The sequence below is a fragment of the Lynx rufus genome, unplaced genomic scaffold (assembly GCF_022079265.1).
Source record: "Lynx rufus isolate CCGP_SWC_20201006 ecotype Redwood Valley unplaced genomic scaffold, mLynRuf1.p SCAF_64, whole genome shotgun sequence".
NCBI classification, from domain to species: domain Eukaryota; kingdom Metazoa; phylum Chordata; class Mammalia; order Carnivora; family Felidae; genus Lynx; species Lynx rufus.
The window spans coordinates 195,161-220,630 of record NW_025814883.1 but is presented as its reverse complement, the minus strand read 5'-3'; the positions used below and the strand labels follow the sequence as shown (position 1 = coordinate 220,630).

At 41.9% G+C, this 25,470-nt stretch overlaps 1 protein-coding gene across 1 annotated transcript in view; it reads right to left on the bottom strand.

The window, feature by feature from the left end:
- LOC124500932 (probable cation-transporting ATPase 13A4) overlaps positions 1-25,470 on the bottom strand; it is a gene marked incomplete at its 3' end in the record, with an annotated part of 69,721 nt that overhangs the window by 22,876 nt on the left and 21,375 nt on the right. The window contains exons 6-12 of the mRNA XM_047064795.1: positions 24,765-24,953; positions 22,185-22,246; positions 18,345-18,495; positions 16,630-16,716; positions 16,255-16,408; positions 14,993-15,104; positions 3,486-3,610 (exon numbers count right to left, since the gene is read on the bottom strand). Of these exons, the coding sequence (XP_046920751.1) occupies positions 3,486-3,610; positions 14,993-15,104; positions 16,255-16,408; positions 16,630-16,716; positions 18,345-18,495; positions 22,185-22,246; positions 24,765-24,953 (880 nt within the window). The remainder of the gene's footprint in view (positions 1-3,485; positions 3,611-14,992; positions 15,105-16,254; positions 16,409-16,629; positions 16,717-18,344; positions 18,496-22,184; positions 22,247-24,764; positions 24,954-25,470) is intronic.

The following is a 25,470-nucleotide window of genomic DNA, read 5'->3' as shown; positions in this document are numbered from 1 at the left end:
GTTATAAGCTTCCTCCATGAGGTAAAGGTTACCACTCTTAAAATAAATGACAAGATAGAAGTTCTTAAGAGAATATATATATATATATATACTCTATAAATAAGAACCAAATGACTGCTTTAGAATTGAACAATATAATAACTGAAATAAAAAATTCCCTGGATGCTCTCAAAAGCCGAATAGAGGTGACAGGAGAAGGAGGCAGTGAATTTGAAGATAGGTAAGTAGAAATTATACAATCTGAAAAACGGAGAGAAAATTAAAAAAACAAAAGAACAGAGACTGGAGAATGACAACAGTCATGTGATTAGAGTCCAGGAAGGAAAGGAGAAAGGAATCAAAACAGGAAAAAATATTTTGAAGACATAAAGCAGATAAGTTCCCAGATACGGTAAAAGATTTAAATTCATAGATTTAAGAAGCCCAGCGAATCCCAGTAAGATAAACTCAATGAGAACCATACCCAGAAACATTACAATCAAACTTCTAAAAACAAAGATAAAGAAAATACCTTAGAAACGACAAGAGAAAATAATACATTATATATTAGGGAACGATTATTCAAATTATTACAGATTTGTCATCAAAAAACATGGAGGCAAAATGACAGTGAAATATCTTTGAAGTGCTGAAGAAAGAACTGTGAAGCTCTGAAAGTACCCTTCAGAAAGGAAGGAGAGATAAGACATTCTTAGAGGAAGGGAAACTAAGATAATTTGTTGCTAGCAGACATACTCAAAAAGAAATGCTAACAGTTCTTTAGGCTGAAAGGAAAGGACACCAGAGGGAAACTTCTAACATTAGGAATAAAAACATAGCAACAGAAATAATGAAGATCTGGGTAAATATAAAAGTCTATTTTTCTTCCATTTGTGTGTAACTCATGCCTATTGAAAGTGAAAACCTTAACATGGTATGGTGGGGGTTTCATTGTCATATACGCGACAACCATAACATAAAGGAGAGAAGGCAAAGGACGCTCATGGTTGTAAGCCTTCTTGATAGGGTAGGTCCAGATGTGATTCCTAGAGCAACCACTGAACAATAAATAACATCTGACTGCCTATCCCTAACATAGCTTTCTTCAGGTCTCTACCAAAGTACGTATGAGGAAACCCAGAAGAGCTAACGGTGGGCAGGAGTTTCTCTACCCTGAGGCCAGAGCCCTGAGAGCTAAGAAGTGTCCACAATGCCTCAGCAGGTCACCAATAGTTGGGCTGCTTTGCAGCACAGGACACTTTTGCCATCCACTACCTGAGAAGTTCCACGCCTGAGCCTCAGTCATCTGACAGAGAATATAACAACCTATTTTAGAAGTCTCAGAAGCTAGACAGGAAAATATGAGGCAGAACAACCAGAACAACATATGACAGACAAAATAGAGCAGTTGTTGGAGATAGATAAAACCTGCAGTAACTCCGGGAGCCTTGCGGGGCTCAATCTGTCAAGCGTCCGACTTCATCTCAGGTCATGATCTCACCACGGTTTGTGGGTTCAAGCCCTACCTCAGGCTCTGTGCTGATAGCTCAGAGCCTGGAGCCTGCTTCAGATTCTGTGTTTCCCTCACTCTCTGCCCCTCCCACGCCTGCTCGCACGCTCTCTTTCTCTCTCTTTCAAAAATAAATACACATTAAAAAAAAAAACTTTGCATCATCTCATTAAAAATAATAAGTGCACTGAAGAAAACTCAAATGTAGCCCTTCTCCTCTAACGCCCCCTCACCCTTAAAAAAGGTTTTCTAGAGCTATTCCCACCCCAAAACGTGATTTCAGATCTCAACACTAAGGGGTAATTTGAAGGAGATAATGGTCATCTTTGGAACCTGAGTTTATGGTTTGGAAAAACTGGATGCAAAAAAAATCTTAAAACATGGAGGCAAATTATAAAAATATGAGAATAACAAGAAAAAAGATAAGAGACAGAGAAGATAAATCCAGAAAGCCTATCATGTGAATAACAGAAATTCCAGAAGGGAAAAAGGAAGAGACAGAGCAAAGGCCATAATTAAATGAACAATAGAAGAACTTTCCCTGACAGGAAGAAGATAGATTAAAAGTGTTTACTTTTAATTAATTAATGAAATCAATGGGACAAAAAGACAAACATATAGACATACTCTGGCAGTATTTGTAAACTCCAAAGTTGAAGAAAAGGACAATATACAGAAGAGAACAAATTACCTACAGTGGACTGGCATTGGACTTGTAATAACACCTAGAGATCATTAAGGAAAAAACAGGACTCTAACCCCCAAATCCTACACCCAGACAAGAGGGCATTCACCTGTCAGAGCCAAGAAAGATACTCCAGGGTATGTAAGAAATTAGAGAGCATAACATCCTTCTATCCTATCCAAGGACAAACCTTGAGAAGAAAAATTTAACCCAGCAAGCAAAGAAACAGAACAGAAATTCCAATATGAGTGAAGAAGTGAAGAAGCGGGGTACAGAGTGATGCGTCCTTATTTCTACCTAAATCTCAATACTAAGGATAGATTATGGAAATGTGTAAAATAAGTGCTAAATAAAGATTTTTTGAAACAGACGTGTCATGATGTAAGGGCAATTCTAAGTAGTAAATTAGCTCAGCAATACCTACAAGTTGGATTGAGGGACTAAAAAGGAAGAAGGTAAAAGGGAAATCTAAGTCTCTTGTATTGTGGGGGTAGAATGGGGGATGGGAGGTACAGAGGAGAAAGTAGAAGTATCTTAGAGCTTCCCACAGTGAAGCTGGATTCAGGGGAAATGGGCTGGGGAATAAGGGCTCTGGTGGGGAAATAGTGTACCTTGGCGACACAACTATCAGAGTTCAATGCACCTGACTGGAAAGCAGAGAAAGAAAGGCACACACTTAAATTTGAACACATGAAGAAATGATCTATTCTCCACTAAGAAGCATTCATTAAGAAATTTCACACACTTTTCTTGCATGATCCTTTCTCACCACTCCCTTGATTTGGGGTTTGAAAGAAGCACAGGGGACAGTTTTTTGTTTTTGTGTTTGTTTTGTTTTTGTTTTTGTTTTTGTTTTTGTTTTTGTTTTACCACCAGAATAATAAATGGGCCTTCAGGGTAGTTTACACACCATGCTGACTAAGCATTTCTCTTCCTACTAACATTTAACAAAACTTGTCATCTGTGCCTGACCCACGTCTTCTTGTCAGTCAGTGGTTATTTCAAATGGCCTTTCTCAGAGAGGACACCGCATATAAAGTAGCCAGTTAAGACATCACCCTGTTTTGTTTTATGTGCCTCATAACTCTTATTGCCAGCTGCTTGTTTGATCAACTGATTGATTTTCTATCTCATCCCACCTGGATAGAAACTTGGTGAGAGCAGTAATTTTGCCCTTTCTGTTGCAGATCTCCAACACCTAGAATGGTGTCCCACCCACAGTAGGTAGTCAACAGTCTTTGTGAAATGAATGGATCTTGTCTATTTCCACATCAAATTCTTTCTGTTTCCATGTACAACTTTGTTATATACCTGTGATCATTACAGTCCTTATCCGGGCAGAGATGAGCTCTTCCAGAACTGGTTTTGTTTCTTCTTTCAACCGATTCTCCAAGATGAGCAATCCCAGAAATATCAGGTCTGATTCTACTTTGTCCCTGGAAACATATATATAATTGAACAGAAATAACACAATATGGGGGCGCCCGGGTGGCTCAGTCAAACATCCGACTCTTGACTTTGGCTCAAGTCATTATCTCATGGTTCATGAGATTGAGCCCCACGTTGGGCTCCACACTGATGGCATGGAACCTGCTTGGGATTCTCTCTCTCCCTTTCTGTCACCCCCTCCTCTGCTGGTTCTCTCTTTCTCTCAAAATTAATAAATTAAAAAAAAAGAAATAGCACAATGTGGTCTTTCTTAGGGGAAGCAAAACCAAAGCAAAGGCAAATATGATCCTATCAGAAGTGGTTCCCATTCACCCACTTAAGCACCATTCCTTAAACACCGAATATGTGCCAGTAAATATGCAGAAAGAAGACAGGAAGGGACATGAAGAATACTGAGACATTTGCTCTGACTGAATCAATTGGAAGAGAGAGTATTTATTAAACAAAAGACTTGCTTTGACCTTCCTAGAGAATGAACTAAATGACCCCAAGTCTTCTTTCTGCTGTGGTTAGTCTGGTTTCCAACACCTCACCTGTTAGCAACCCCCAGAGAGGTATTCTAGAATGGAAACATGAAAAGTAAGTGAGACTCGGATTCTGGGAAGATGGCGGCGTAGGAGGACGCTGGGCTCACCGCGCGTCCTGCTGATCACTTAGATTCCACCTACACCTGCCTAAATAACCCAGAAAACCGCCAGAGGATTAGCAGAACAGAGTCACCGGACCCAAGTGCAGACGAGAGGCCCACGGAAGAGGGTAGGAAGGGCGGCGAGGCGGTGCGCGCTCCACGGACTGGCGGGAGGGAGCCGGGGCGGAGGGGCGGCTCGCCGGCCAAGCAGAGCCCCCGAGTCCGGCTTGCAAAAGCGGAGGGGCCTGACGGACTGTGTTCCGACAGCAAGCGCGACTTAGCGTCTGGGAGGTCATAAGTTAACAGCTCTGCTCGGAAAGCGGGAAGGCTGGAGGACAAAGGGAGGGTGAGCTGCGGAGCCCCCGGACGACAGAGCTCAGTTTGGCGGGGAACAAAGGCGCTAGCCAGCGCCATCTCCCCCGCCCATCCCCCAGCCAAAATCCCAAAGGGAACCGGCTCCGGCCAGGGAAATTGCTCGCTCCGCGCGAACACCCAACTCTGTGCTTCTGCGGAGCCAAACCTCCGGCAGCGGATCTGACTCCCTCTGGCTGCCACAGGGCCCCTCCTGAAGTGGATCACCTAAGGAGAAGCGAGCTAAGCCTGCCCCCCCTGCCGCCGTGCACCTTGCCTTCCCACCCCAGCTAATACGCCAGATCCCCAGCATCACAAGCCTGGCAGTGTGCAAGTAGCCCAGACGGGCCACGCCACCCCACAGTGAATCCCGCCCCTAGGAGAGGGGAAGAGAAGGCACACACCAGTCTGACTGTGGCCCCAGCGGTGGGCTGGGGGCAGACATCAGGTCGGACTGCGGCCCCACCCACCAACTCCAGTTATACACCACAGCACAGGGGAAGTGCCCTGCAGGCCCTCACCACACCAGGGACTATCCAAAATGACCAAGCGGAAGAATTCCCCTCAGAAGAATCTCCAGGAAATAACAACAGCTAATGAGCTGATCAAAAAGGATTTAAATAATATAACAGAAAGTGAATTTAGAATAATAGTCATAAAATTAATCGCTGGGCTGGAAAACAGCATACAGGACAGCAGAGAATCTCTTGCTACAGACATCAGGGGACTAAGGAACAGTCACGAGGAGCTGAAAAACGCTTTAAAGGAAATGCAAAACAAAATGCAAACCACCACGGCTCGGATGGAAGAGGCAGAGGAGAGAATAGGTGAACTAGAAGATAAAGTTATGGAAAAAGAGGAAGCTGAGAAAAAGAGAGATAAAAAAATCCAGGAGTATGAGGGGAAAATTAGAGAACTAAGTGATACACTAAAAAGAAATAATATACGCATAATTGGTATCCCAGAGGAGGAAGAGAGAGGGAAAGGTGCTGAAGGGGTACTTGAAGAAATAATAGCTGAGAACTTCCCTGAACTGGGGAAGGAAAAAGGCATTGAAATCCAAGAGGCACAGAGAACTCCCTTCAGACGTAACTTGAATCGATCTTCTGCACGACATATCATAGTGAAACTGGCAAAATACAAGGATAAAGAGAAAATTCTGAAAGCAGCAAGGGGTAAACGTGCCCTCACATATAAAGGGAGACCTATAAGACTCGTGACTGATCTCTCTTTTGAAACTTGGCAGGCCAGAAAGAATTGGCACGAGATTTTCAGGGTGCTAGACAGCAAAAATATGCAGCCGAGAATCCTTTATCCAGCAAGTCTGTCATTTAGAATAGAAGGAGAGATAAAGGTCTTCCCAAACAAACAAAAACTGAAGGAATTTGTCACCACGAAACCAGCCCTACAAGAGATCCTAAGGGGGACCCTGTGAGACAAAGTACCAGAGACATCACTACAAGCATAAAACATACAGACATCACAATGACTCTAAACCCGTATCTTTCTATAATAACACTGAATGTAAATGGATTAAATGCGCCAACCAAAAGACATAGGGTATCAGAATGGATAAAAAAACAAGACCCATCTATTTGCTGTCTACAAGAGACTCATTTTAGACCTGAGGACACCTTTAGATTCAGAGTGAGGGGATGGAGAACTATTTATCATGCTACTGGAAGCCAGAAGAAAGCTGGAGTAGCCATACTTATATCAGACAAACTAGACTTTAAATTAAAGGCTGTAACAAGAGATGAAGAAGGACATTATATAATAGTTACAGGGTCTATCCATCAGGAAGAGCTAACAATTATAAATGTCTATGCGCCGAATACCGGAGCCCCCAAATATATAAAACAATTACTCATAAACAGAAGCAACCTTATTGATAAGAATGTGGTAATTGCAGGGGACTTTAACACCCCACTTACAGAAATGGATAGATCATCTAGACACACGGTCAATAAAGAAACAAGGGCCCTGAATGAGACACTGGATCAGATGGACTTGACAGATATATTTAGAACTCTGCATCCCAAAGCAACAGAATATACTTTCTTCTCGAGTGCACATGGAACATTCTCCAAGATAGATCATATACTGGGTCACAAAACAGCCCTTCATAAGTTTACAAGAATTGAAATTATACCATGCATACTTTCAGACCACAATGCTATGAAGCTTGAAATCAACCACAGGAAAAAGTCTGGAAAACCTCCAAAAGCATGGAGGTTAAAGAACACCCTACTAACGAATGAGTGGGTCAACCAGGCAATTAGAGAAGAAATCAAAAAATATATGGAAACAAACGAAAATGAAAATACAACAATCCAAACGCTTTGGGACGCAGCGAAGGCAGTCCTGAGAGGAAAATACATTGCAATCCAGGCCTATCTCAAGAAACAAGAAAAATCCCAAATACAAAATCTAACAGCACACCTAAAGGAAATAGAAGCAGAACAGCAAAGGCAGCCTAAACCTAGCAGAAGAAGAGAAATAATAAAGATCAGAGCAGAAATAAACAATATAGAATCTAAAAAAACTGTAGAGCAGATCAACGAAACCAAGAGTTGGTTTTTTGAAAAAATAAACAAAATTGACAAACCTCTAGCCAGGCTTCTCAAAAAGAAAAGGGAGATGACCCAAATAGATAAACTCATGAATGAAAATGGAATTATTACAACCAATCCCTCAGAGATACAAACAATTATCAGGGAATACTATGAAAAATTATATGCCAACAAATTGGACAACCTGGAAGAAATGGACAAATTCCTAAACACCCACACTCTTCCAAAACTCAATCAGGAGGAAATAGAAAGCTTGAACAGACCCATAACCAGCGAAGAAATTGAATCGGTTATCAAAAATCTCCCAACAAATAAGAGTCCAGGACCAGATGGCTTCCCAGGGGAGTTCTACCAGACGTTTAAAGCAGAGATAATACCTATCCTTCTCAAGCTATTCCAAGAAATAGAAAGGGAAGGAAAACTTCCAGACTCATTCTATGAAGCCAGTATTACTTTGATTCCTAAACCAGACAGAGACCCAGTAAAAAAAGAGAACTACAGGCCAATATCCCTGATGAATATGGATGTCAAAATTCTCAATAAGATACTAGCAAATCGAATTCAACAGCATATAAAAAGAATTATTCACCATGATCAAGTGGGATTCATTCCTGGGATGCAGGGCTGGTTCAACATTCGCAAATCAATCAACGTGATACATCACATTAACAAAAAAAAAGAGAAGAACCATATGATCCTGTCAATCGATGCAGAAAAGGCCTTTGACAAAATCCAGCACCCTTTCTTAATAAAAACCCTTGAGAAAGTCGGGATAGAAGGAACATACTTAAAGATCATAAAAGCCATTTATGAAAAGCCCACAGCTAACATCATCCTCAACGGGGAAAAACTGAGAGCTTTTTCCCTGAGATCAGGAACACGACAGGGATGCCCACTCTCACCGTTGTTGTTTAACATAGTGCTGGAAGTTCTAGCATCAGCAATCAGACAACAAAAGGAAATCAAAGGCATCAAAATTGGCAAAGATGAAGTCAAGCTTTCGCTTTTTGCAGATGACATGATATTATACATGGAAAATCCGATAGACTCCACCAAAAGTCTGCTAGAACTGATACATGAATTCAGCAAAGTTGCAGGATACAAAATCAATGTACAGAAATCAGTTGCATTCTTATACACTAACAATGAAGCAACAGAAAGACAAATAAAGAAACTGATCCCATTCACAATTGCACCAAGAAGCATAAAATACCTAGGAATAAATCTAACCAAAGATGTAAAGGATCTGTATGCTGAAAACTATAGAAAGCTTATGAAGGTAATTGAAGAAGATTTAAAGAAATGGAAAGACATTCCCTGCTCATGGATTGGAAAAATAAATATTGTCAAAATGTCAATACTACCCAAAGCTATCTACACATTCAATGCAATCCCAATCAAAATTGCACCAGCATTCTTCTCGAAACTAGAACAAGCAATCCTAAAATTCATATGGAACCACAAAAGGCCCCGAATAGCCAAAGGAATTTTGAAGAAGAAGACCAAAGCAGGAGGCATCACAATCCCAGACTTCAGCCTCTACTACAAAGCTGTCATCATCAAGACAGCATGGTATTGGCACAAAAACAGACACACAGACCAATGGAATAGAATAGAAACCCCAGAACTAGACCCACAAACATATGGCCAACTCATCTTTGACAAAGCAGGAAAGAACATCCAATGGAAAAAAGACAGCCTCTTTAACAAATGGTGCTGGGAGAACTGGACAGCAACATGCAGAAGGTTGAAACTAGACCACTTTCTCACACCATTTACAAAAATAAACTCAAAATGGATAAAGGACCTAAATGTGAGACAGGAAACCATCAGAACCTTAGAGGAGAAAGCAGGAAAAGACCTCTCTGACCTCAGCCGTAGCAATCTCTTACTCGACACATCCCCAAAGGCAAGGGAATTAAAAGCAAAAGTGAATTACTGGGACCTTATGAAGATAAAAAGCTTCTGCACAGCAAAGGAAACAACCAACAAAACTAAAAGGCAACCAACGGAATGGGAAAAGATATTTGCAAATGACATATCGGACAAAGGGCTAGTATCTAAAATCTATAAAGAGCTCACCAAACTCCACACACGAAAAACAAATAACCCAGTGAAGAAATGGGCAGAAAACATGAATAGACACTTCTCTAAAGAAGACATCCAGATGGCCAACAGGCACATGAAAAGATGTTCAGCGTCGCTCCTTATCAGGGAAATACAAATCAAAACCACACTCAGGTATCACCTCACGCCAGTCAGAGTGGCCAAAATGAACAAATCAGGAGACTATAGATGCTGGAGAGGATGTGGAGAAACGGGAACCCTCCTGCACTGTTGGTAGGAATGCAAATTGGTGCAGCCGCTCTGGAAAGCAGTGTGGAGGTTCCTCAGAAAATTAAAAATAGACCTACCCTATGACCCAGCAATAGCGCTGCTAGGAATCTACCCAAGGGATACAGGAGTACTGATGCATAGGGGCACTTGTACCCCAATGTTCATAGCAGCACTCTCAACAATAGCCAAATTATGGAAAGAGCCTAAATGTCTATCAACTGATGAATGGATAAAGAAATTGTGGTTTATATACACAATGGAATACTACGTGGCAATGAGAAAAAATGAAATATGGCCTTTTGTAGCAACGTGGATGGAACTGGAGAGTGTGATGCTAAGTGAAATAAGCCATACAGAGAAAGACAGATACCATATGGTTTCACTCTTATGTGGATCCTGAGAAACTTAACAGGAACCCACGGGGGAGGGGAAGGAAAAAAAAAAAAAAGAGGTTAGAGTAGGAGAGAGCCAAAATATAAGAGACTTAAAAACTGAGAACAAACTGAGGGTTGATGGGGGGTGGGAGGGAGGGGCGGGTGGGTGATGGGTATTGAGGAGGGCACCTTTTGGGATGAGCACTGGGTGTTGTATGGAAACCAATTTGTCAATAAACTTCATATAAAAAAAAATTAAAAAAAAAAAAAAAGAAAGAAAAGTGAGACTCAAGAACAATAAAAAAAATGCTAGTCTCTCCTGAATCCAAGCCTATAAGCAATATTATTTTAGCCCCAGGAGTTCTCAGACTCAAAAAACAGCCCCTCTTTTATTTTTATTTATGTATTTATTTAGTTTATTTATTTTGAGAGAGACAGCACAAGTGGGGCGGTAGGGGGTGGGGGAGAGGAGAGAGAGAGGACCCCAAGCAGGCTCTGCACTGCCAATGCAGAGCCTGATGTGGGACTCAAACTCACAAACTTTGAGATCATGATTGAGCCAAAACCAAGAGTCAGATGCTTAACCAACTGAGCCACCCAGGCACACCAAAAGAGCCCCTATTTCAAAGCCAAGCTCCTCCCTCTCTTCCTCCCTCAGCGGAGAGCATTGTTCTTCTGCATACAGTATGAATGTTTCTGGAAAGAAGAGGGGCTTCTGAGGCTCCCGTCCACCTCAGTAAAATTTCCAAGACATTCCACAGGATTAAGTGCAGGGAAGTATATCTGGGGTTGGAGCTCCAAAAATTCTGCCATGATTCATTTATCTGAGACCCAGACACCTCTAGCAGACACAAGAGCAACATACCAGCATTGCCTAATTCTGTCTGAAATATGGGTGAAAGCAGCACCCAGCAGGACCCACCTTGCCCTACTTGCCATGGGCGTCTCAGAGCTGGGTCTCCTGTCAGCCAGCGGCATCAACTAGAGTTAGTCATGCTTCTAGGACCCTGCTAACACCTCCACCAGAGTGGTCAGAAGTGGGCACAGTTTGCACTACTCGCCCCAGGCATTCCCCAGTCTTCTGAACCTGGCATTGAAATCTCTCCATAATCTGGTTCCAAACTATCTCTCCAGCTTTACCTATCACTAAATTCTTCACCTACCCTAACCTCCTGACAAGGTGGACCAGCCACCATGGCTATGTTCTGTACTCAACCATCTCTAAACATTTGCTCTGAACTGCCACGAGACATTCTTTCTTTCTTACTTCACGGAAAAGGTTGTAAGTTCACCATGATCTGCCATTGAAGAAACCCTGCCTGTTTTTATTCCGAGGCCCAATTCACAGGCCCGTCCCCATAAAAACCTTCCCATGGGGGTAAATATAATTGCTCCCTCAGGATCTTACCTCTAGCTCAGCGTAGCACACATTTTGTTTGTTTATATACCTCTTGCCATTCTTTGTTATCTGATCTGTCTCAACAACCTGAGGGCAAGCCTGCCTAGTTCAGAGACAGGCTCAACAACACGTGCGCGGTGCCCAACAGAGGAAGTGCTCAGCCAGGGTTCCCTTAGTTGAAATGCTTTGATGCCTGATGTGACCTTATTTTTTGTTCTTTGACAAGCAGCCGAGGAAAATGTATTTTCTCTTTCAGAAATTCTGCTGCCAGAAGAGTTTTTATGGAAAGCAAAGCCAGTCAGTCTGTCAAGTGAATGACCATTTACTGAATACCTAAATGAGAGCAAGGAACAGGGCTAAGGAGAAGGGGGAGAGAATGTACAGAAACTATAGTAGCCCCTAATTCTGGGGATTTCACATTTAACCAGGAGGAAAAGATTAGACTTGATTGCCTCGTTTGTATGGAAGGCTGGGAAAAGTACCAAGAGGTACAAATAATGGTCCTATGGAGTCAGATAGGAAGGTGTAATCATTTCTGGGTACAGTGATTGGAGAAACTTTCCTGGAACAGGGGATATTTGCACTGCTCTTTGAAGGATAACTTAGTTGATGACTGAATGAGGTCCTCCAAACTTTCTAGTGGCCCTCGTATCCAAACCTCAGGCTTTGGCTATTTTCAGAGATATGACATAAGCCAACCACAAGGCACCAGGTTGGGTCAAGAAAATGGCCACAGAGTCAGCCATCTGATGTAGTCTGCAGCCTATCCCGGCATTCATGTTTCTGGTTCCCCCGGCACATGGCCTTCATAGGGTTCCATGCACAGTAATCAGGATATTAACTAGTTCTTAACCCAGTTCTGCCACTACCTTTGCTGTGTGACCATGGGCAAATCACTTTCTCTGTCTGGTAATCTACTTCTTCTTTTGTAAAAGAAGGTAGTAAAACTAATGGATCTCCAAGATCTCTTCTAGCCCTAACACTACATGATTCTTCTTTTCATGAGTTTCAATATAAATCAAGAAGTAGAGAAGAAGTGGTCTCTTGAGGGATCTGAAGCTCTGCAACCTGGAATAGTGAGCTATCTTTTCCTGCTTCCTGAACAGACAGTATATCTCCTCCTGACGCATCTAAAAATAATCAAGAATGGGGAATGTGATGCAAAGGGGATATTGTCATCCATGAGATTACATTTCCTGTCCTTGGAATCCAGGCTGTTTTTAAAGGTTGAAATATGCAAAAAGTGGGCTGAGAACCCTCAAAGAAATTATAGTATCAGGGTTGGAAGCATTCTGCACGCGTGCACGCACACAAACGCACGCACACCCTAGAAAAAATTTTCTGCTCTAATTAGGGATTAGAAAAGTTTGGTAAATTAACTAAGCTAGGAATAGATGTATGGTGATGTGGCTTTAGCACAGGAGGGGCAAATTGACAACCTAAGATTAGATCCTATTGGATCCTATAAGGGTTTAGATCTTGCCAGACTTTGAAACGTTGGAATTTCAATGCTGTTAGCCCAGGCAATATACTCTCCTGGGTCCCACAGCCCTCATAATTTCTTATTGGTTATCCGTCTTCACCATTAGTGCTTTGTTATATGCACCAGCTCAAAAATCATGAGTTTGAAACTGGTAGATATGCAACTATTTATTATAATCATCAGAAATAGCAGCATAATAGCCAGAGTCTTAATCTATATCTGTCAATGGGTTCTCAAGAAACAAAGTTCCATTCCCAATTCTGCCACAACCTGACCCCAAGTTTGTTTGTTTCTTTCTTTCAAATGTGAGATCCAGTCTCAAAGTTCACACTCTTAGCTCTCTGACTTGAGTAACTTTAATGGCCCGAGTCAATTAAATTACAACAAATACCCAGAGTTGTAATAGCCCGAGTTTTAAGGATCAACCTAAGCCGGCCTCAGGACTCCACTACTCAGTAATCTTTGATGAGCCATTTCCCCCTCTGGACCCCACTATCCATTCACGAAGTGACAGAGTTGGACCCTGTTGGTGGTTTTCAGCAGGAGAGGCGCTGCCTCTAGAAGGCATTTTGGAAACCTTGTAGGCATCCAAGCAAGATTTCCTGCAATGACCAATGCACCATGAAGAATTCCCCTGCATCTCACATGCCTCTTGAATATTTTACAGGTCATCCATTCATGGACATTAAAAAATCATTTATACTTTCAGTACTGGCTTATACTGTTTATAATGTACTATTATTATACTATATGGTATACTGTGTTATTATAGCCTATCTAATACTACTAATATTATATTAAACAAATATAAATTGTTATACTTCCCCCGTGCTGTGTTTTACAAATAAACACAAAGTATTTTTGCACACTTTTGATATTCTATTGAATTTTTCAGAAATGTAACTGCCATGTAAAGTGAGAAGAGATTGTACTGTTTGATTCAGTTTTACCAAGTGTTTGTAACCATTTCAGAGTCACCTCGCTGACAGCAAGCAAGACTGCTGGCAGTATTTGCAACTCCAATATGTAAATGCACCTGTATCAGTCTGCACAGTGATTCCGCACACAGGGGCAAGCAACATATCGCTTCATTTAGATTTAGTGGAGTCAGCTGAGCATTCACTGAAATATGACTTTTTGTCATGAATTGCACGTTTGCTTCTATGTTTACTATATAACAGGGCATGGTCTTTATTTCTATTTTTTTTTATTTTTATTTATTTATTTTTTTTACATTTTTATTTATTTTTGAGAGACAGAGAGAGACAGAGTATGAGTCGGGGAGGGCCAGAAAGAGAGGGAGACAAAGAATCCGAAGCAGGCCCCAGGCTCCGAGCTGTCAGCACAGAGCCCGACGTGGGGCTTGAACCCACAAACCGTGAGATCATGACCTGAGCCGAAGTTGGACACCCAACTAACTGAGCCACTCAGATGCCCCAATTTTTATAGAAAATACGTGCCGATCAAATTACATATGAATTTTATTTTAAAGGAAGTGGTACAAAATATAATGACACTAGGAGTGTTGAATCTGATAGGATTGAACACAAGTATGTTAGACCTCCCAAATTCAAGATCCAAAATAACAAAGTAAGTCCTGATTATCTCCACAGCAGTGTTACCCCCAGAAGCTGACACAGAGTACTGGACATGGCAGTGAAGGTGAAATAAACAAGGTAGCCGATAAATGGTGGAAAATACAACAAATTTGAGCGCATAAATACTTGAGTCCATTTTAGTTTTTAGGCACCTCTTTTACATCTCAAAACTACCTCCTGAATGGCTCTTCTGATTCTGTGTAAGTCTAAGCTCTGTTCATTTGTTTCATTAAGTTGCAAATTTATCAATCGTTTTTCAGACAGATGTTATGTTTTCTAGCAACTAATTTGCTAACTCTAACAAAAAATGAGCTACTTGTATTTGTTTCAAAACGGGGTCGTCACCACCATTTCAAACTCTCTGAAACGTTGGTTATTTTCCTATGTCTGTTTTTACAAAGCTGTACAATCATGTCATATTTTATAGCTTATACAGCTTTTTCTCAGAAATTCTCCCAGTGTTCACATCAGCTTTGTGGCTGAGGCAGGACAGGGATGACTATATCCCTGTTTACCAAGTTCAGAGACATTTTATGCACACCAATCCAGCAAGCTGTGTTCTTCAGTCCACTGCCCAGTCCACTGCCCAGCAACCCATTCTGCTTTATCAAATCCTCCCTACTTACCTGGTGAAGGCAGTGGTGTGATGATCCATTTCTAGCTTCTTGTAGGCCAGTGCTATGACCCGGAAGCCCTGTGTCGTGTAAATCTGAAGTTCACTAACAAAACTAGTTGGTACTGTTCAGAAAATAAGGCAAGATTAGTATGCAACATTTATTCCGCTGGTACCGGTGGAAAAATTCTTTACAAACAGATCCAACTCTTTCCCAAGAAAACACACCTCATAAAAGATACACAAATAAGTCAGTGAGAACCCTAGATATAATTATACTGTCAGGGTTGGGATCCAGTGAAACTGAAATGAGAAAAAAGCAGGACAAAAAAAGAAAAAAGAAAAAAAGATGGGAAACGTGTGTAATTCTTTTTTTCTCCAGTTTGACCAGCAAGCATTCATTGAGAGTCTACTTACCATGTATGTGTCCGATATTGGCTCTACAGAGACTGAACGGCAGACCCTGCTTTAAAGATCTCTGTCGGGTTAGTAACAACCAGTGGAATGAGATCATTGCCAGTGTAATGAGATCTAAGCAATTGCTGTGTGCTATAGAAACATTTCGAGGTGCTTCTATCATACTGGCGGGAAGTGGGTAGATGAAGGAAGGGAAAGGCATTTCGGCCAAGGGAGCATCATATGCTCAAACACAGAGACACAAGACAGCAAGACTTGAGTAGTGAGTTCAGCTCGGGGGCAGCATGAGGAGAGAGGATAGGAGTGGCAAGGCATATCTGGAAAGTGTGATAGGATCCAGATCATGAAGGACTTATGTGTGATCCTAAAGGAGTCTGAGACTATCCTGGAACCTATGGGAAGTGACCGAAAGAATAGCAGCAAGAAAGTGACAACACGGTTATACTATGTGGTGGAAAAAACTATCTGGCCACAGTATGAAGGGTGAATCAGAGTAGGGGAACCTGGGACCAGGATTCACCAAACATTGAAGTGATCCAGGGGAAAGGTGATGAGGGTCTGGGTGGATGGAATGAGAGGGCCATGGATTAGCAATTGATAAAATAGAGGCTCTGAAAGAGAGGGAGGAATCAGGGCCGAGTCCTAAATTGGGAGTAGCGGCAGAAATTCGTTAATACCATTCACCAAGATGGAAAAGACAGGAAGTGAGAAAGAGAAGTATTGAGTTTGGGATGCCAGTTGGGTTACCGAATTAGCAACGGCCAGTAGGCAATTAAATTTATAGATCATGTGCTGATGGGACACATTTGGGCTGGAAATAACAGATCCGTCTGTTGAATCACAAGTCTATTCGCTTACCTGTCTCAGGCTGGCAAAAGCTGGCCACCCTTTCCGGTGCACCTTTCATGAATGCCAGCCGGTCACCCCCCATCTCTTGGACAATGACTGTCATCCTCTGCAGTGCTGATGAGAATGGGAACAGATGCAGGATTGCAATTCCTTCCACCGGGACCTGGTTGAGGGAGGGGGAATGGAGAGGGACATACCAACATAGCTTCTAGCTAGTCAGAGTTCACTACTCCCTCAATTCTTATTTTAGCAAATACGGGAAGCAAGGTCTTAGCAATTTTCACCTATGGAATTCAAAGAAGACACGTCTGTCTTCAAAATTTTCCCTTCAAAAATTTCCCTTTGAGTCTGGGCATTTGGGGGCGGATAGCAGGCAAGGCTTACCTGGCTGGCTGTTTTGCAGGGCTTAACCACCATGGCATGTGCTGGCACTCCCTTGATGTGGAAATCGTCCACAGAAACCGCCATCTCCTGTTTCACAAATGGGATATTTCTTTGTAGAGATTTAGTTCTTATTCGTCCACTGATACCACGCTCAAACCCCCTCTTTGAGAAAATCCTCAGGCCACCTTGATGTATTCTCAGTGTCACCTCCCTCAGTCAGATGGAGGTGAACCAGACTTATTTCGCCACGGGGCCGGGGTGGAGGGGGGGGCGCGGAGTGCATTGGAAATGCCACAGAACTTGCAAGGCAGACACCTCTGAATTATTCATGCAATTTATCCTGCTTTCTCTGTTGGAATGTGCTGCATAAAGGTTCATTCTCCGCTTCTGAAAAGCTTAACTTGAAAATAGTGAGCATGAAGAGGCAGGCTTGTGTGAGGCAAGCACCATACTGTCTTTGTTTTCCCGGAGTTCGACACTGTTCCCACCCTTTCTTCTCTAATTTGAATCGATAGTCCTCAGGGCCAGGCAGGGCAGGGACTGTGATGTACGTGGCTAGTGTTCAGTAAACGCTCAGTAATTGGTGTAATAATAACCCTAAATTATAGTCAAAGGAACCTTTTACCCAAAGATGTCAAAATGCTTTGTAATCATATCATCCAGCAGCTGAAATAATCTCACAAAGGAAATTGTAATTCCTACTTAAAGATACAGAAAAACAGTAACCCAGAAGAAATGGGGGGACTGGCAGAGTGACATCAGACTGCTACAGAGCCATATCCCACTAGCGCTGGAAGGGACCCTAGAGACTGTCTCCTTTAGCAGGGTAGCACGCGGGGATCACTGAGGCCTAGAACTGCACAGGGCTTCCCGGAGTAGGAGTGGGCTTGTGGCAAGCGTTTCCTGTACTACACAGGGTCTATCTTCTATGTCAACCACAGCAACTCCAACTGTTGGTTTTTTAATAGAATGTTTCTGAATAGGCTTCCTTTGGAGAAAAGATTCCAGCTCTGTTATTTCATTTTGTTTGTTTGTTTTATATGAACACTGCTGATCTAATGCAAACCCTTTTGCTTTAAGGTCATGGGAGCCAACACTTTAACAAGAGGGATGCCTTCACAGGGTCAAGCAGTCAGAGCAGGGCCAAAACTGGAACCGGGAAACCAGAGACCTGGTCCTGAACTATACGTTTTGCTCTTAAATCTACTTCAAAATCTCAACAAAAGCTCTTTCACGGTTTCCCTTTTTATTTCTTCCAGTCTTAGAAACAAAGTCGATATTCAATTAATAGGAATAAAACTTTTGCTAACAATGAGTTATCCTAAGCAGTGGAGACAGTGCTGTTTCCTAATCCCCATGTTCTAGAAAACTTTACAACCAGACATTGCTCAAAAGTTGGAAAATAATTATACAGCAATTATGTTGTCTCAAGAGTTGGAAGATATAGAATAATTGTATGAATATGGTTAACCTACAATGTCCCAGGCATACTATCAGGGATTTTTTTTAAATGCATCATTCCATTTATCCTCATAATAACTCCACAATGGAGATACTGTTATTAGTTAAATTGTACAGATGAGGAAAACAGACTTAGATTAGTTTGTCCATCACTACTGCATGTACCTCTATATTGAAAGTATTGAATACGATAAAATCTGTGTTGCTCTGGCATTGGAGAAGCTTCTTAGGTTCTCTGCAGAGCAGGATCTTACCCAGGTGGTGGCTTCAAACATCTTGAGATCCAGAGGATCTCCCTGGATGGTCCCATCAAGAAGAATCAGAGAGTGGCAGCTGGCCATGGCTGCACACAGCGGGCCCCATGGCAAAGACCTGCCGGACACAAAGCTGTGGACTTCCTGGAACCTGAAGGAGAAAAGGGAAGGGTCTTCAGTCTATCCATGCTCAAATGGAGCTTGTGGAAGTAAATATCTGTTGAAAAATTACTGCAGCATGCATCTTCTAATGGCATGCATCTTCTAATGGCATGCATCTTCTAATGGCATGCAAGATGGCATGCATCTTCTAATGCCCCCAAATTAATCATGCTTTATTTAGCCGTTATTCTTCTGTAAATTCAGCAAGCGTGAGAAAGGTCTTTGAGGTTTGTCTCAAACTCTTTCTTTTCCTTGCTCTTTCTCTGGCGCTGATTTAATCCCAGAGGTATAGAAAAAACTAGAAGTATCACCCTTAGTTTGAAACACATCCACTACCACCCCAACCACCAGACCACTTCATTTCCAATGCGGTCAGAAGCACAGGCTAGCTCATTGTATGGCTGTGTGTGTATATGTGCATCTCCTTCACTCAACCCTTTGGGGCAGGCATACATTTTTCCATCTTTCTCTCCAACATATCTGATGTTTGGCCCACAGCAGATACTCAACAAATGTATGAGTGAATAAATGAATGAGTTAGTTACTGGAAAACCGAAAGACTTTAATGATAAAGAACTTAAAAAAAAAAAAAGCATTTTTGAAAAGGACATTGTGTCCCCCTCTTCCATCCTGACATCTAGCGTCCATCATCACCATCATTTTTTTATAGAAAGTAGCCTCGTCTAAAACCTACTGAGGTACAACTCCAGTTGTCACATGCAGGGTTCTTTCACTAAGTCAGAGATGAAGTCATCAAGTGTGGCCTCAGGTTCACTAGATGCATGTCCTTTGAAGCCTTGCTGTCATGTCTTACACGTGGAGTACCGTAGGGGTTCCACAAAGCAGCCCACCCTACATGGGGGACCTCAGAGGGGCAGGTGCTTCCAAGGGGCCAGAGTCTACATGCTCTTGTTTCAGATTTGTGGACCAGCTCAGCTGTGGCCCTATTATCTCTTCTTCCTCTGGGGTTACCATAGGACCTCTAGCTGTGCCTCCAATGTGCAGTTTCCAGACCTCTTTACCACCCTAATAACTCATTACTGGAAAAGTTTTTATGTGTCACATTTTGTCTTAAAACATGTTCTCCAGGATCAGATTATTATTTCCCATGATATGGACACTGAATTTCTGTAAATATGGCCTTAGTTTGCTCTAGCCTTTTATTCCTGAAAGCCTTCCCATCACAGAGCTAACTCATAATCCAGGCGTATTTCTTCCTGTCTTCCTCATTCAAGTTTCCCTACAAGTTCAAAAACCTCTTGGCTGATTACTGACCCTGTTGATTATATTTATTATTATATATCAGTAGTTCAAGTTGTCTTAGTGGTTTCCAACACGTCCCCCAGTATTTTAGTACACATTAAGCAATCACCAGCAGCGTGATTAACACAGATGCTTAAGCTCACACTGAAAAGCAAACACAGATTAAGGGAAAAAAATCTTATTTTTAAGATGGCACACATATTGTCATTGCTACGTAATTCTGAATATATAATTCTGAGTTCCTGGGGACTGGGCCAAACTCTTGTTTGTATAACAAATAAATAGAACTCTCGCTCATCCTTGTCCTTGTATTTTTATTTGAATGTTTATGATTGATCCTGCTCAAGTAGCCCAGGTGGCCTTCTAATGGTTCTTGAAGTATCTGGCACATTGGGCAGGACTTTTTGGAAAAGAATTATTAAAGATGAGCTTACCTTTTACAAGAAGATATTTAATAGCCTGTAAGTCAGATGCTGACTTCTACCTAGTATTGAGTAGGTTTTCTCTGATGTTATCTTTCTTTTCAAATTTTAAATTTCCCTTTTAGGAAGCAAGAGTAGCAGGCTTAATTAATCAATCAATAACTTAAACATTGTATCAATGTTTTTATTTCAATTTGACAGGTTACTTTTACTTATTTATTTATTAAATTTTTTTAACATTTATTCATTTTTGAAAGGCAGAGAGAGACAGAGCGCGGACGGGGCAGGGGCAGAGAGAGAGGGAGACACAGAAACAGAAGCAGGCTCCAGGCTCCGAGCTGTCAGCACAGAGCCCGACGCGGGGCTCGAACTCACGGACCACGAGATCACGACCTGAGCTGAAGTCAGCCGCTTAACCGACTGAGCCACCCAGGCGCCCCTGACAGGTTACTTTTAGAAATAGAAAGTTTTGTGAATAAGAGGATGCCTGAATTCGATAAGTGGAAGAGCATTCAAAAGATGGAACATAAAAAAAAAAAAGGTGGAACATAGTAAGTTCATTTTAATTAAACATTTGCTGGGCACCTGTTGTGTGTGCCCATGTGCCTGGTATAGTGCTACGGCACTAGGAACACAAATATAAATAAAAGACCAACTACTCTCAGGATGCTCACGTATTTGAACAAATACATACATTTTTTGTGGAAGCTGAAGTGGAAACATACAAATGAACAGGAAGACCAGGTCTATATCTAAATCTATGTTTGAGACAAAATGAAAAGAACTTGAGAACATTTAATATTTATAAGAGGTTTCTCCTGTGGACCAAAGTGGCTAGAAGCACTGAGATCTATTTGTTAACCCAGGAAATAGACTTGCTTATAAATAATATTTTCATATGAGACTGTATTACACACATGTAATTAAAATATTTTGTGGATAAAATTATAGGTCACCTGCATATAAGAAGAACCACAATGTACCTTTTATGTATTAGATGCTTTTGTGATGGAGGATGTGAGGATACCGGGGAAATACTTTCATTTAAAAAAAAATGTAAAAGTCAGATGGTTCGAATCTGTTCTGTTCACAAGTGGAGGTAGTGACCAGACAAAGCGAGGGGGGGGGGGGCGAGGGGGGGTGCAATGTCAGACATGCCCACAAGAGGGCCACACAAGAGAGCCATGCAAATCATACCACCCCAAGCTGAAAATTGCCAAAAACCGTGTCTTTTCTGGCCAGAAAGGAGAAGTTGCCCTGCACCCAAAAGGTGGAGTTTCCAGAACTGCAATACCAAGGAAAATGAGTGCATTAGCTACGTGTTCACGGCTGCTGCTCTTCTTGAAACTCACTGTGCACAAGTCAGTGCAGTGTTCTCCTTCCAGGCAAACTGAAAGGCTTCAGTTTGTAGAAGGAATGTTACTTCCCTGAGGGACCATGTCCTGGTATTCTCCAAATCAGGTACACTGGGTCAACTTCAGGCCCCTCACTAATATGCTGACAGCAAATTACAGTTTTAAGATTTTTTTGCAAGGTGCCTGGGTGGCTTAGTTGGTTAAGCATCTGACTTTGGCTCAGGTCATGATCTCGGGCTCTGTGCTGACAGCTCAGAGCCTGGAGCCTTCTTTGGATTCTGTGTCTCCCTCTCTCTCTTACCCTCCCCTGCTCTCTCTCTCTCTCCCTCTCACTTGCTCAAAAATAAATAAACATTAAAAAAAATTTAAAAATGATTTTACAAATCACATCTTAGCAAAGACGCGAAACCCCTCTGTCTCCTAGGTTTGCGAGTGGAATGGGGCAGGGGATAGGGTGTAGGGAGCTATGCATGTTTCAGTAAGACTTGGAAGTGCTCCAAAGAGACATTACATGAAGGCACTCCGGCAACTGACTGCTCTGAAGCCAAAATGTCTTCATTATTAATTTTCAGGAGAAAATGCAGAGTATTTTCTCTGGGAAAAGAGAAACTCCAGTGCATTCAGTCCCAGGTACTCACCCACTCCTATCGCAGGGCACGGCTCCCCAGAGATCCAAACCATCCCTTGTTAAGGTGCCTGTCTAAACAGAAACGAGGGCTCGGTTTACTCTGAAGCGACAGCCCCTAAGGTATGTTTTAACAGGGAAATACATGTCACAAACACGTTACTGAAATCAGCACCTCAAGGAAGGACACAGTCAGGTGGGAATCCTGGGGTCCTCGGCAGAAGCTTGGATGGCTCCTACCAGTTGTACCACCAAACTGGCGATAAAGGAAGAAAATGGTATCTGTCTTACAGACTTCAGAGGCTGGTTGTGAGGATCTAATGGGAAAGTCTTGGTAAGCCTGTAAGAGCTATAAAATGGGTGAGTCCCAGGTTTTACAGCAGAAGATAAAAGTAGGTCATCAGAAATAAGTAATGGGAGTAGACTTTTTCCCTGCTCTAAACAGGTGGTTTGCTCTTTGACACCTGTTAGGTAAAAGAGGGTGCTTTTTGGTATTTCTCTCCATACAGGATAATGATGAAGAGCTTGGACTCATTTAAAACACTAGCTGTATGACCTGGGAGAGTTATTTAATCCCTCTGAACCTCGGAGCCCTTACCTGTACAATGTGCTTATAATCGGATGAGGTTATTGTGAACGTCAAATTAGATAATACAAATAAAGTGCTTGATTTAATGTCTGACACAGAGCGAGAGCAAATTATGATAATTACCCCCAATTATTACTTATTTTATGCAAATTCATGTCATAATGATTTGTCCCACCCCTGCTTCTTTTGCCAAGTGCAGGGATGAGATGACCCCACAAATAGAACATTCTTCTTTGTTATGCTAATTGGATCACAAAATAATTCAGAAATGCTGGCAAGAGCCATGTTTAGCCTTCTGATCGTGGTAGGTCTCGCTGATAGTCCAGTAACCATGTAATATAGCTCTGATCCTATTACTTTTCTGTCCTCAAGAACTTCAATGTCCTGTTTAATGGACACAGGGTTTCCATTTGGGAAGATAGAACAATTCTCAAGATGGATGGCGGTGATGATTGCGCAACAATGTAAGTGCACTTAAAGCCACTTAAAGATGGTTAAAACGGTAAATTTTATGGAATGTTCATTTTGCCACAACAAAAGTAAGAAAAAGGAGAACAACTATTGAAAAAGCAAAAACAGAACCAAAAACCACTTTCAAAGGTTCGGCACTGCCTGGAAGGTATGTACAAATGTCTTAGCCAGATAGCAAAGGTGTACAAACCTCTCCCATTACTGACGTCTTGCTCTGGTCAAAACCACCGGCTCTATTGCTTTCCTAAATCCACTCATTTGCCCATATTCACCTGCCTATTATACCCTTGTGTTGTATTAATTTTCTATATATTATGATGATTTGACATCTTAAAAAACCTTTCTAAGGAAAGACTCCATCTCCTGGGCTAGCCAATTCTTAGAGATAGTAAGGGACTCCGCGTGCCTTTGACATGCAAACTAATCATCTACCTGGCCCCTACTCCTCAGGAGGCAATAGTCCTCTGCCTTCATCATCCTGGGGCCAAGGGGCAGAGATCACCCTGCAGCCCAAAGCTCACCCAAATCGTTCAAACTAGCCAGTCATAAGCTGTTTACCCTGCCCTGACCTGCCTTCCCCGTAGAGACCCCAGTAAAGGCCCTGGTCTAAGCATTTCCTCAGATCCCTTATCCAAACTTGCCATTCTTCCATGGCCCACAGGACTGTGCCTTTCCTTACCAGGAGAACTGTAATGTTAAACTTCTTTCAAAGGCATTGACTTCTCTCTGCAGTCATCAATCCCCTTTATAAATGAAGACCTGGACACAAAACAGCCCATCATCCCTGCCTTACCCTCTCACAGCCCCTATCCTCACTCAGTATAGGCAGACACCAGACCAAAAGAATATATTCAGGAGGAGGTAGAATAAGAGGCCGGTTGGGAATAACTGGCATATAGTCAAGAATAATTTTAAGCAATATACTACAGATGGGAAAATACAGTAAGGATTTGATTGGAGCTTTCCTATAGCCAAGTGCAACTGCCCAAGGAAAATACAGTTAAATAAATTCTTCCTTTTTTTATTCATTCATTATTTATTATGATTAATTATTATTTATTCATCATTATGCATTATTCATTATTATTCATCATTGTTTATTATTATTCATTATTTATTTATTCATTATTAAACCAATAAATATTTATTGGGCACTGACTATACGCTAGGCAATATTCTTGACCATGGTAGTGGTCAAGCAGGGACCATAGTGAAGGGTTTAAGTTTTGTTCCTTGTATGTGGTTTTGTCTGGGGAGGGACAGAATGCTACCTTAATTAACTGTGTTTTAGAAAATACTAGAGCTGGAAGGACTTTCAAAGACCCGCTTATTCAGTACCTACTCTCCCTCTTCTAAACCCCAGAATCTGGAAGCTCAAGAGACGTGCCTTTCCTAGATTACGCATCCAACCAGAGATAAAAGGAAGGCAGATAACACATCCTGTGTTTCCTGCCCCAGAAAAGTGTGAAGCGCCTCTACCCGATGACAACGATGATAAAAATGGCAATGATAATGAGGGTGAAACACACATACCTTGTCAAAGCAGACAAGGTTTAATTGTCCACATACATTGATCCTCTGGGGGCTGATGCAAAAGATGCCTCTCTTCTTCAGCCTCTTCTGGGCATAGATAATGCCTGTGGTCAGAGCAGCAGGTAGAGCAGGAGGGACCGCAATTGTGATGACATCAAGGGCTTTCTTCACCACCTCCTCTGGAGGCTCCTGGGACATAAAGTCACTCTTCAGCTATTACAGGTAAATCAGTCCTGAACAGCTTGGTGCATATGACTTTTTTCCTCCTTTTTGTTTACTTCCTTAGGTCAGATTCCCAGAAATGATTTGAATGGGTCAAAAAGTATGCACGGTTTATGGCTCTCATAGATTTTCCAAAGTGCAATGAAACAGTTTGTAACGATTCATTGCTGCTACCAGCAGAGAACAATGTACAAATTTGCCATGGCCTCACCAACATGGGGTATCCAGGTTTTATTTTCAGCTCCTTATTTAATAACGCCAAAATACTACGTTACTGGGATAAACATTCTCAGATCGAAAAGGAAAAAATGGTGTAAGAAGTCTACAACATGAGAGGCACTGTTGGTAGCTCAGGAAACAGCGTTTTGCCCCTCTAGTTCTGATTGTTATACTATTACTTGGGGATCAATCTCTCATATTGGCGAACTGTGAGTACATGTGCAGGTATCAGCGTTTGGCTTTGTTTCCCAGGTTTATAAACCAT